The 10,506-nt window shown below is 65.6% G+C and overlaps 2 protein-coding genes across 2 annotated transcripts; both read right to left on the bottom strand.

Annotated features, from left to right (window-relative positions):
* Positions 1-1,381: 1,381 nt before the first annotated feature.
* LOC128941741 (serine/threonine-protein kinase pim-1-like) lies at positions 1,382-3,766 on the bottom strand. Its single transcript, XM_054283648.1, has 5 exons — positions 3,305-3,766; positions 3,162-3,212; positions 2,482-2,848; positions 1,917-2,093; positions 1,382-1,606 (listed from the first exon to the last, which is right to left on the bottom strand). The coding sequence occupies exons 1-5, from the start codon at positions 3,764-3,766 to the stop codon at positions 1,503-1,505; spliced, it is 1,161 nt and encodes a 386-aa protein (XP_054139623.1). The 3' UTR covers positions 1,382-1,502.
* A 2,979-nt stretch (positions 3,767-6,745) lies between these two features.
* On the bottom strand, positions 6,746-9,182 carry LOC128941740 (serine/threonine-protein kinase pim-1-like). Its single transcript, XM_054283647.1, has 5 exons — positions 8,721-9,182; positions 8,578-8,628; positions 7,889-8,255; positions 7,324-7,500; positions 6,746-7,013 (listed from the first exon to the last, which is right to left on the bottom strand). Exons 1-5 carry the CDS (start codon positions 9,180-9,182, stop codon positions 6,910-6,912), a joined length of 1,161 nt encoding a protein of 386 aa, XP_054139622.1. The 3' UTR covers positions 6,746-6,909.
* Positions 9,183-10,506: the final 1,324 nt, after the last annotated feature.

Genomic DNA, 10,506 nt, shown 5'->3' with positions numbered 1-10,506 from the left:
CAAAACTTGCTGGAATGTATATGAGTGTGCCATATGGCAGTTTCAGATCACTGGTGTCCCCCACATGGCTTGAGGAAGGGTTTTTAATTCTAGGAAAACCAGCACTAAAGCCACACAATACTTCATAAAAAAGGTAAAAATTCTAAAAAAAAATTAAAGCATTTGTCAAATAATACCTTTATGGTTAAATACCATCATTCCAAATAGGTGATCATCCAGCATTACAAACTGGAAAATAAAGGCAAAGGGGTTTAGCAGTGAAGCTCAATGTTTTACTGTAAGGACAAAGCCCACTGTTCCCTGTGTGGTTTGTGCATATTTCCACTCAACACTGACCTTCACATGATGCAAGAATTATGGCAGAAAGTAGAGGTGATTTATGTGTCTCAGAGATTTCTCACCATGCCCATTGTGTTTGAATAGGAGGCAATTTTTACATCATTTATAAATGATGTGAATTCTTCTGGACCCTTTTCTATTTTCAACAAGCAGGTCACCTCACTCGTGCACATTCCTTTCCAGGTGTCCTTCACCAGTAAGAGGCTCTCTCAGTCCCACCATTTGCTCCCTAATTCCTCTGCCACGTGTAGCTGTGACACACACAGGAGCATTTTGGTTAACATTGAAACAGAGGAACATTTTGGAGGCCAGCACTGTCTTGCTGATGACTCTGAAATTGAAATTGACTCTTACAGAGTGAGAAGTTTTGCATGCTTTTTGTAGTTACTTAGTATCCACCCCAAACTTTTTTTTGCCCTCCCAGCCCTGTATAGACAATTATGCAGGGCTCCTCTGGTTCCTTTCCTCGCAGATTTCATCTGGTTGCTGTCCTTCTAGGCCCACATTAGACTAAGCCCTATTGAGACACACCATTCTTTATTCCTTTGCTTCTTTTCCTGGATTTTAAGCTTCTGTTCATACCTGTGGTTTAAGTTCTAGGTAAAATGGAGCACCCAATTGCTAATGATGAGGACCAGGATATAGCTGTCACTGTTCCCACACATAAAGAGCCTGTTTGCACCCAGGCAGCAGGAGATCAGAGCTGTAAATTATACAAAGCCAGCACTACTGTGCCCTTTAACACACCCATGCATTGAACAAAAGCAGCAGAGATTCCAGTCTCAGAAGGCAGCCGGCCACTCAGGGCCACAGACAGTGAACAAAAATGCTGGCCTTTTCCCTGGGAAACAAAACTGAGCAGCCCAGGCTCCTGATGGCAGACTGCAGGAGGTACTTGGCACGGCCAAAGCAGCCCGAGTTGACAGTGGTGGAAGCTGGGGTCTTGCCTAGAAGCAGCTGTGTATTCTTCTCATGACCTGGATTGCACAGGGCACACAGGGAGCACTCAGATGTCCCCTTTCCCCAAGAGGTTTCTTTAGCTGAAGTTCCTGACAAGAGCCAGGCTTGACACGCCGCAATGGGTTTGTTGTTGTTTTATTTCTCGGGCCCTCAGTCCTGCGTGGGATTCTGGAAGTGGGTGCTGCAGAGGCTCCTGCAAGGCGTCAAAAGCGCCTGCCCCGCACCCAAGGGTGGCGCAAGATCTCCTCCAGGTGCGGCCTGTAAGCGGGGTGCTTGGCCAAGCACCAGCGGATCAGGTGCTGGCACTCTGCGGAGAGAAGGCAGACAGCGCCGGTCACCGGCAGAAGGCTCCTGCCCGGCTGCCCCCGGCGCCCGCGGGGCCCGGGCCGCGCTGCGTGCGCTCGGGGCTGCGCCGGCCTCCCGAGCGACCGCGCCCCGCGGGCAGAGAGCGGCACGGCGGGACACGGCCGCCTCCTTCGGCCGCGGGGCCGCGCTGACCCCGTGGGCACGGCCGCCTCCCGCGGCCGGCCCTGGGGGCGGATGGACGGTGCCCGGAGCCGCGTGAGGGCCGCGCGCCGCCGGCTGCCAAAGCCGCCTGCTCGGGGCCGGACACCAACCTGGAGAGACCTGCTGCCAGAAGAAGGGCTGCCCCAGCACGATGGCACGGTCGTCCTCGAAGGGGAGGCTCCCGCAGACCATGACGTACAGCAGCACGCCCAGGGACCAGACGGTGGCCTCATGGCCGTCGTAGCAGCCCAGGCAGACCCACTCGGGCGGGCTGTAGGCGTGCGTTCCTAGGGGAGACGGGCGGCGCTGTCCAGGCGCGGGCTGCTGCCTTCCAGAGCCCAGCGCCAGGCTCCTGGCTGAGGCAGGGGCTGCACCCGCGGCCACAGCTTCCCCCCCGAGGCCACCCCGCGTCCCCCAGCCAGCTGGCCAAAGCCAAGGAACCATTCTGCCAGGCAAAGGAGGCCGGCGGAGCGGCCCAGGCCCTTGTGGGCCTGCCGAGCCGGGAGGCCCGGAGCCGCCTTTGGCCGCCCCCTCTGCGGGCAGGGCCGGCAGCCGGGTCCCGGGGCACGGCGTCTGCCCCGGGCCAAAGGGCAGCCGGCTGAAGGCCGCAGCCCAGGAGGGAGCGGGGCCTTGATGTGCCTGGCACCGGGAGCGGGGCCCGGGCCATGGGCTCACCGGCAAACCGCGTGTAGGCCCGCTCCTGGAGGAAGGTGCCGCAACCGAAGTCGATGAGCTTCAGGTCGCCGCTCTCCGGGTCCACGAGGAGGTTCTCCGGCTTGATGTCCCGGTGCAGGACGCCGCAGGCGGTGCAGTGCCGCACGGCCTCCAGCACCTGGACGAAAAGCCAGCGCGCCATCTCCTCGCACAGGAACCCCTGCTCCAGCAGGAACTGCAGGAGATCCTGCCATGCCTCCGGACGCTCCAGCACCAGCACGAAGCTGTCAGGCAGCTCGAACCAGTCGAGGAGCTGGATGATGTTGCAGCAGCCGGAGCCCACCTTCTCCATCAGCACGATCTCCATGGGCACGCGGGTGCCGTCGGGCTGCGAGCAGGAGAAAATCATTGCCTGCGGCAGGCCTGATGCTGCCCTGGGGCTGCTGCGCTGCGCCCTGCCTGCGATGCCCCCGTGCCCCCTGGCGCAGCCTCCCCGGTGCTGGGGCTTCCTCCCGCCCAGGGGACGCTTGGGGGGCGCCCCTGCCCGGCCCCGCCGCCGCTGTTTGGCACGGCCGGGCCCGCGATGCTGCGGCTGCACGCTGAGCCCGCGCCCGCTGCCCCCAATCCCCCGGCTCCCGCTGCCGGTCGGCGCCCCGGGATTCTCCCTGCCCGCCCCGGCCCGCTCGGTCCCGCTCCCTCACCAGCTCGTCCCACTGCAGGACGCTCTCCCGGGCCACGCGTTTGATGGCCACCTGCAAGCCACGGAGAGAGGAGGGCTGAGCTCCGGCCCTGCCCCCCCCCGGCGCTGCCCCACGTCCCACGGCCGGCCGTCGCGGCCACTCACCGGGCTCCCGTCGGAGAGGCGGATGCCCGAGAAAACGGTGCCGAAGCCACCGCCGCCCAGCCGCGGGCCCAGCTGGTACAGCTGCTGCAGCTCCTTCCTTTGCCCTGCAAAAGGCCGAGAGCGGCCATCAGCCCTGCGCCCAGGAGCCCCCGGTGCCCGCGGGTGCCGCGGGCCGGGCCCCGCGGGCCGCGCCGCTCTCACCTGCTCCCTGCTGCGCGCCGGGCAGCGGCCCCTGCCCCGCAGCCGCCGGGCTGGCGAGCGGCAGAGCCGGGCCCGGGCAGCGCGCACAGGCGGCTGCAGGAGCCCCGGGGCGGCGGGGCACGGCGGCACCGTCGCTGGCCCCGGCCTCGTGGGCTGCACTCTGCCATTGACCGCGGCCGGGACTGCAGCCCGAGGCTTCTTCGCCCAGGGAGGTGCCAGGAGCAGCTGCAAAGCAAGCAGGCCTTTCTGAAGCCGTGCCATCAGAGGCACTGGAAAGAGCCAGCGACCAGGCTGCTCCCAGGGGCCCTGGCCTGGCCTGGCTGTGCCCCTCAAGAGCCCCGGGGGAGCCTCAGACAGCTCCTCAGGAGATCTCACCTGCTCTTACAGAGCCTTTTGTGGCCTTCGAGGGCTGTCTTGGGACAGCTTCCTGGAGATGGAGGAGCCTCCTTGGTGTCTCCAGGCTCGTCTCCACCACCAGGCTCGGGCTGTCACCGGCTGGCACAAGCGGCACAGCGTCCTGGCAGCTGTGGGATGCCCACTGCTGGCTCCAGGACACTTGCTGCTCAGCCAGCTTCTCCCGAGAAGGCTCCCCTGGATGGGGCTGGGCTCCCATTTGGACTTCTGGGCTTTCCCGGGCCACGTCAGGGGTCAGGGTTGCGCCCGCGTTGTTGAAGCCCGTGAGTCCAAGGGAGCTGGGAGACCTGTCCATGGGCTCTGCACCTTCTGCAGACTGACAGGTCTCACTGAGCCTCTGCCGGGGATGGAGGCTGTCAGAGATAGCAGAGGCTCCCGGCAGGATGCAGGGTCTCTGACAGCCTGAGGTTCCTGCACGGATGGCTCTCCTCTGCTGTGCCATCCTTGCAGGCCTTGAGGCTCTCCCAGAGATGGAGAATCTTGCTGGGAGCAGCCTCGTGAAGGGATGGAGGCTTCGGGAGGAGCTGGAGGGGCCACAGCAGGGCAGGTGGCCTCGCTTGACCAGCTCCTCCAGCTGTTTCCACAGCGCCTGCCACATCCCCGAGTAGAGCGGCGCACGCGTCCCGCTGGGATCCCAGAGCAGCCGCATCAGCTCCTGCAGCTCCCGGGCCAGAGCCACGCAGGGGCCGCAGCTGCAGGGCCTGCCCAGGGGGCTGCCGGGAGCACGCGGCCGCTCGCGCCGAGCCGCCCGAGGCCTGGGGGCCCTGGGAGCCGCAGGGGCTCCTCGCTTCCTCCGTGGGCCTCGGGGCCGCACCCCGGGGCGCTCGCTCCTCTTTGCTGTCCGTGCCCGCCGGCCCGGTGGGTGCCGGTGGCCAAGGGCCCACCAGACAGCCCCAGCGGCCAGCAGCAGGACAAGCACCGTCACCAGGACGCCGCCGTCACTCGTGGCTCCGGCACGTCCCATCGCGACTGCACTGGCGGCTGCGGGCGCGGGCCCGGCTTATGCAGTGGCAGCGCGGTGATGTCACAATGCTGCGGCCGGCACAGCCCGGGGACATCACAGCCCGGGGACATCACTGCCTGGGGACATCACAGCCCGGGGACATCACAGCCCTGCCTCAGGGCAGCGCTCAGCCCCTCTGTGCCCTCCGAGCCCAGCCCGGCCCTGGAGCAGCAGAACCAGCTCCTGGCTGGAGATGGACATGGCCGGAGAAAGCTGCTGGCAGGGAGAACGGGAGCTCAGCCTGTGGCCAGGCGTCGTTCCCTGGAGCCAGGGGCGCACCTGGAAGGGCCCTGGTGCCAGCAGCGTCCAGCCCACGGCTCCCAGGACGTGTCAGCGTTCCCAGCTGGAATCACCCACTACTGTGTGCCTGAGAAGAGAGATCCTCCAGAGACACAGGGAGTTGACGTTCCTCTGTCTCTTGGGAGCTCTCCTGAACTGGCTGTGGAGGGCAGGAAGAGTTTCTTGTTAGCAGCTCACTGACTTCTGCTGTGCCTCTGCTCTAAATAAATCGGGATTTGCCAAGGAACGCTCATTGTGCTTCCATTGCCCTGGCTTGGACTGGGATTCAGTTTCTTTCTTCCCAGTCGCTGGTAAGTGTTGGGTTTGGATGGAAAGGAATGCTGTGCCCCAAGGAGGGGTGGTTTCTGCTGAGCAGGGCTTGCCCTCTTCAAGGACTTTGCAGTGTCCCTTGGTACACCAGTGCAATGGTTTCTGCTGGGAAGGGAGGGATGGGCGTTGAAGACAGAGGCAACGAATGCACCCTAAATTCTTCTGCCATGTCTATGTCCTTGTTTGGGAGGTGACCATCCATATTCTGGAAGGGAAAAATTTATTTCAATGGTTTTTCTACAATGGGGTTTTTTCTCCATTAATGTATTTCAACCCACTCTTTTTATCGTGCCCTGCATTTCTGGCCACCTTCATCTCCCGCTGAGCTTTCACCACACAATTTCTCCCTGCACTGGTTAGAGGCATCTGTGTATTCTTCTCCTGACCTGGATTCCACAGGGCACACAGCTTCCTTTTCCATCCCCTTTCCCAGAGAAGATGCCTATCCAGGCAAGCCAGCCTCATGCCTCTCCTGCTTGGCTTCTGACATTTGGGCATCGCCTGCTCTGTGCCCTTAGGAGGTGATGTTTCCAAAGCGACCAGCACTGATGGATCCCAGCACCTTGAAAACCATTTTCCCTGGGGACCTTGCTTAGCAGTTCCCTGAGCAGCCTGGATTCTGCTCTCTTCATGCTCCGAGCTGAGGCTTTGCTGGCCCTTTTGCTCTTGTCAGAGGTTTGAGCCTCCATTCATTTGTGGCGGCTGTGGCCAAGAGGGCCCCAGTGCCCGCTTGGCCCAGGGCACGTGGGGCTCAGCTGGTGGCCTGGCTCTAGGGGGGCTGAGCTGGAGAGCCCTGGGCTGAGGGGGCTCCTCCCTTACTGGGAGGAGGCTTCCCGGGGATGGAGGAAGGCTCTGGCATGAGCCACGAGCCCTGGTGCGCATTGCCTGCTGCCGACGGGAGGGAAAGAAAGAGGCAGAGTTCACCAGGGCTCAACCTGAAATGAGCTTCTGCTGCTTCTGGTTCTTCTCAGAGCTTTGGAGAGGAGACGTCTCTGTCCCTGACACCCGCCGGCCCTTGCAATGCACACAGGGACCCATGTGTCACTTGAGGAGACACGCCAAGAAGCCGCTGTCACTTTCAAAGGGCAGCTGTTGTTTCACTGTTGCGTTTCTTGGCTGTGTCAAGCCCCTCCTACCCGCACTAAAGCCTGTGCTTGGAGACACAAAAGGAGCATCCTGGAGGACAGGCATGGAAAGCTTGACAAAGGCTGAAGGGAGCACTCAGATGTCCCCTTTCCCCAAGAGGTTTCTTTAGCTGAAGTTCCTGACAAGAGCCAGGCTTGACACGCCGCAATGGGTTTGTTGTTGTTTTATTTCTCGGGCCCTCAGTCCTGCGTGGGATTCTGGAAGTGGGTGCTGCAGAGGCTCCTGCAAGGCGTCAAAAGCGCCTGCCCCGCACCCAAGGGTGGCGCAAGATCTCCTCCAGGTGCGGCCTGTAAGCGGGGTGCTTGGCCAAGCACCAGCGGATCAGGTGCTGGCACTCTGCGGAGAGAAGGCAGACAGCGCCGGTCACCGGCAGAAGGCTCCTGCCCGGCTGCCCCCGGCGCCCGCGGGGCCCGGGCCGCGCTGCGTGCGCTCGGGGCTGCGCCGGCCTCCCGAGCGACCGCGCCCCGCGGGCAGAGAGCGGCACGGCGGGACACGGCCGCCTCCTTCGGCCGCGGGGCCGCGCTGACCCCGTGGGCACGGCCGCCTCCCGCGGCCGGCCCTGGGGGCGGATGGACGGTGCCCGGAGCCGCGTGAGGGCCGCGCGCCGCCGGCTGCCAAAGCCGCCTGCTCGGGGCCGGACACCAACCTGGAGAGACCTGCTGCCAGAAGAAGGGCTGCCCCAGCACGATGGCACGGTCGTCCTCGAAGGGGAGGCTCCCGCAGACCATGACGTACAGCAGCACGCCCAGGGACCAGACGGTGGCCTCATGGCCGTCGTAGCAGCCCAGGCAGACCCACTCGGGCGGGCTGTAGGCGTGCGTTCCTAGGGGAGACGGGCGGCGCTGTCCAGGCGCGGGCTGCTGCCTTCCAGAGCCCAGCGCCAGGCTCCTGGCTGAGGCAGGGGCTGCACCCGCGGCCACAGCTTCCCCCCCGAGGCCACCCCGCGTCCCCCAGCCAGCTGGCCAAAGCCAAGGAACCATTCTGCCAGGCAAAGGAGGCCGGCGGAGCGGCCCAGGCCCTTGTGGGCCTGCCGAGCCGGGAGGCCCGGAGCCGCCTTTGGCCGCCCCCTCTGCGGGCAGGGCCGGCAGCCGGGTCCCGGGGCACGGCGTCTGCCCCGGGCCAAAGGGCAGCCGGCTGAAGGCCGCAGCCCAGGAGGGAGCGGGGCCCTGCAGTGCCTGGCACCGGGAGTGGGGCCCGGGCCATGGGCTCACCAGCAAACCGCGTGTAGGCCCGCTCCTGGAGGAAGGTGCCGCAACCGAAGTCGATGAGCTTCAGGTCGCCGCTCTCCGGGTCCACGAGGAGGTTCTCCGGCTTGATGTTCCGGTGCAGGACGCCGCAGGCGGTGCAGTGCCGCACGGCCTCCAGCACCTGGACGAAAAGCCAGCGCGCCATCTCCTCGCACAGGAACCCCTGCTCCAGCAGGAACTGCAGGAGATCCTGCCATGCCTCCGGACGCTCCAGCACCAGCACGAAGCTGTCAGGCAGCTCGAACCAGTCGAGGAGCTGGATGATGTTGCAGCAGCCGGAGCCCACCTTCTCCATCAGCACGACTTCCATGGGCACGCGGGTGCCGTCGGGCTGCGAGCAGGAGAAAATCATTGCCTGCGGCAGGCCTGATGCTGCCCTGGGGCTGCTGCGCTGCGCCCTGCCTGCGATGCCCCCGTGCCCCCTGGCGCAGCCTCCCCGGTGCTGGGGCTTCCTCCCGCCCAGGGGACGCTTGTGGGGCGCCCCTGCCTGGCCCCGCCGCCGCTGTTTGGCACGGCCGGGCCCGCGATGCTGCGGCTGAACGCTGAGCCCGCGCCCGCTGCCCCCAATCCCCCGGCTCCCGCTGCCGGTCGGCGCCCCGGGATTCTCCCTGCCCGCCCCGGCCCGCTCGGTCCCGCCGGCCCCGCTCCCTCACCAGCTCGTCCCACTGCAGGACGCTCTCCCGGGCCACGCGTTTGATGGCCACCTGCAAGCCACGGAGAGAGGAGGGCTGAGCTCCGGCCCTGCCCCCCCCCGGCGCTGCCCCTCGTCCCACGGCCGGCCGTCGCGGCCACTCACCGGGCTCCCGTCGGAGAGGCGGATGCCCGAGAAAACGGTGCCGAAGCCACCGCCGCCCAGCCGCGGGCCCAGCTGGTACAGCTGGTGCAGCTCCTTCCTTTGCCCTGCAAAAGGCCGAGAGCGGCCATCAGCCCTGCGCCCAGGAGCCCCCGGTGCCCGCGGGTGCCGCGGGCCGGGCCCCGCGGGCCGCGCCGCTCTCACCTGCTCCCTGCTGCGCGCCGGGCAGCGGCCCCTGCCCCGCAGCCGCCGGGCTGGCGAGCGGCAGAGCCGGGCCCGGGCAGCGCGCACAGGCGGCTGCAGGAGCCCCGGGGCGGCGGGGCACGGCGGCACCGTCGCTGGCCCCGGCCTCGTGGGCTGCACTCTGCCATTGACCGCGGCCGGGGCTGCAGCCCGAGGCTTCTTCGCCCAGGGAGGTGCCAGGAGCAGCTGCAAAGCAAGCAGGCCTTTCTGAAGCCGCGCCATCAGAGGCACTGGAAAGAGCCAGCGACCAGGCTGCTCCCAGGGGCCCTGGCCTGGCCTGGCTGTGCCCCTCAAGAGCCCCGGGGGAGCCTCAGACAGCTCCTCAGGAGATCTCACCTGCTCTTACAGAGCCTTTTGTGGCCTTCGAGGGCTGTCTTGGGACAGCTTCCTGGAGATGGAGGAGCCTCCTTGGTGTCTCCAGGCTCGTCTCCACCACCAGGCTCGGGCTGTCACCGGCTGGCACAAGCGGCACAGCGTCCTGGCAGCTGTGGGATGCCCACTGCTGGCTCCAGGACGCTTGCTGCTCGGCCAGCTTCTCCCGAGAAGGCTCCTCTGGATGGGGCTGGGCTCCCATTTGGACTTCTGGGCTTTCCCTGGCCACGTCAGGGGTCAGGGTTGCGCCCGCGTTGTTGAAGCCCGTGAGTCCAAGGGAGCTGGGAGACCTGTCCATGGGCTCTGCACCTTCTGCAGACTGACAGGTCTCACTGAGCCTCTGCCGGGGATGGAGGCTGTCAGAGATAGCAGAGGCTCCCGGCAGGATGCAGGGTCTCTGACAGCCTGAGGTTCCTGCACGGATGGCTCTCCTCTGCTGTGCCATCCTTGCAGGCCTTGAGGCTCTCCCAGGGATGGAGAATCTTGCTGGGAGCAGCCTCGTGAAGGGATGGAGGCTTCGGGAGGAGCTGGAGGGGCCACAGCAGGGCAGGTGGCCTCGCTTGACCAGCTCCTCCAGCTGTTTCCACAGCGCCTGCCACATCCCCGAGTAGAGCGGCGCACGCGTCCCGCTGGGATCCCACAGCAGCCGCATCAGCTCCTGCAGCTCCCGGGCCAGAGCCACGCAGGGGCCGCAGCTGCAGGGCCTGCCCAGGGGGCTGCCGGGAGCACGCGGCCGCTCGCGCCGAGCCGCCCGAGGCCTGGGGGCCCTGGGAGCCGCAGGGGCTCCTCGCTTCCTCCGTGGGCCTCGGGGCCGCACCCCGGGGCGCTCGCTCCTCTTTGCTGTCCGTGCCCGCCGGCCCGGTGGGTGCCGGTGGCCAAGGGCCCACCAGACAGCCCCAGCGGCCAGCAGCAGGACAAGCACCGTCACCAGGACGCCGCCGTCACTCGTGGCTCCGGCACGTCCCATCGCGACTGCACTGACGGCTGCGGGCGCTGGCCCGGCTTATGCAGCGGCAGCGCGGTGATGTCACAGTGCTGCGGCCGGCACAGCCCGGGGACATCACAGCCCGGGGACGTCACAGCCCCGGGACATCACAGCCCGGGGACATCACAGCCCTGCCTCAGGGCAGCGCTCAGCCCCTCTGTGACCTCAGAGCACAGCCCGGCCCTGGAG

The sequence above is a fragment of the Melozone crissalis genome, unplaced genomic scaffold (assembly GCF_028551555.1).
Source record: "Melozone crissalis strain CALT ecotype California unplaced genomic scaffold, PUWL_Pcris_2 ptg000038l_1, whole genome shotgun sequence".
Taxonomy (NCBI): domain Eukaryota; kingdom Metazoa; phylum Chordata; class Aves; order Passeriformes; family Passerellidae; genus Melozone; species Melozone crissalis.
This window is presented reverse-complemented; position numbering and strand designations above follow the sequence as displayed.

Coding starts and splice junctions, on each gene's coding strand:
- LOC128941741 (XM_054283648.1), bottom strand. CDS start 3,766: ATGGCACGGCTTCAGAAAGGCCTGCTTGCTTTGCAGCTGCTCCTGGCA. Junction 2,094..2,481: donor GGCCTACACGCGGTTTGCCG/GTGAGCCCATGG, acceptor CGTCTCCCCTAG/GAACGCACGCCTACAGCCCG. Junction 1,607..1,916: donor CTGGCAGCAGGTCTCTCCAG/GTTGGTGTCCGG, acceptor TTCTCTCCGCAG/AGTGCCAGCACCTGATCCGC.
- LOC128941740 (XM_054283647.1), bottom strand. CDS start 9,182: ATGGCGCGGCTTCAGAAAGGCCTGCTTGCTTTGCAGCTGCTCCTGGCA. Junction 8,256..8,577: donor TCCTGCAGTGGGACGAGCTG/GTGAGGGAGCGG, acceptor TCCTGCTCGCAG/CCCGACGGCACCCGCGTGCC. Junction 7,014..7,323: donor CTGGCAGCAGGTCTCTCCAG/GTTGGTGTCCGG, acceptor TTCTCTCCGCAG/AGTGCCAGCACCTGATCCGC.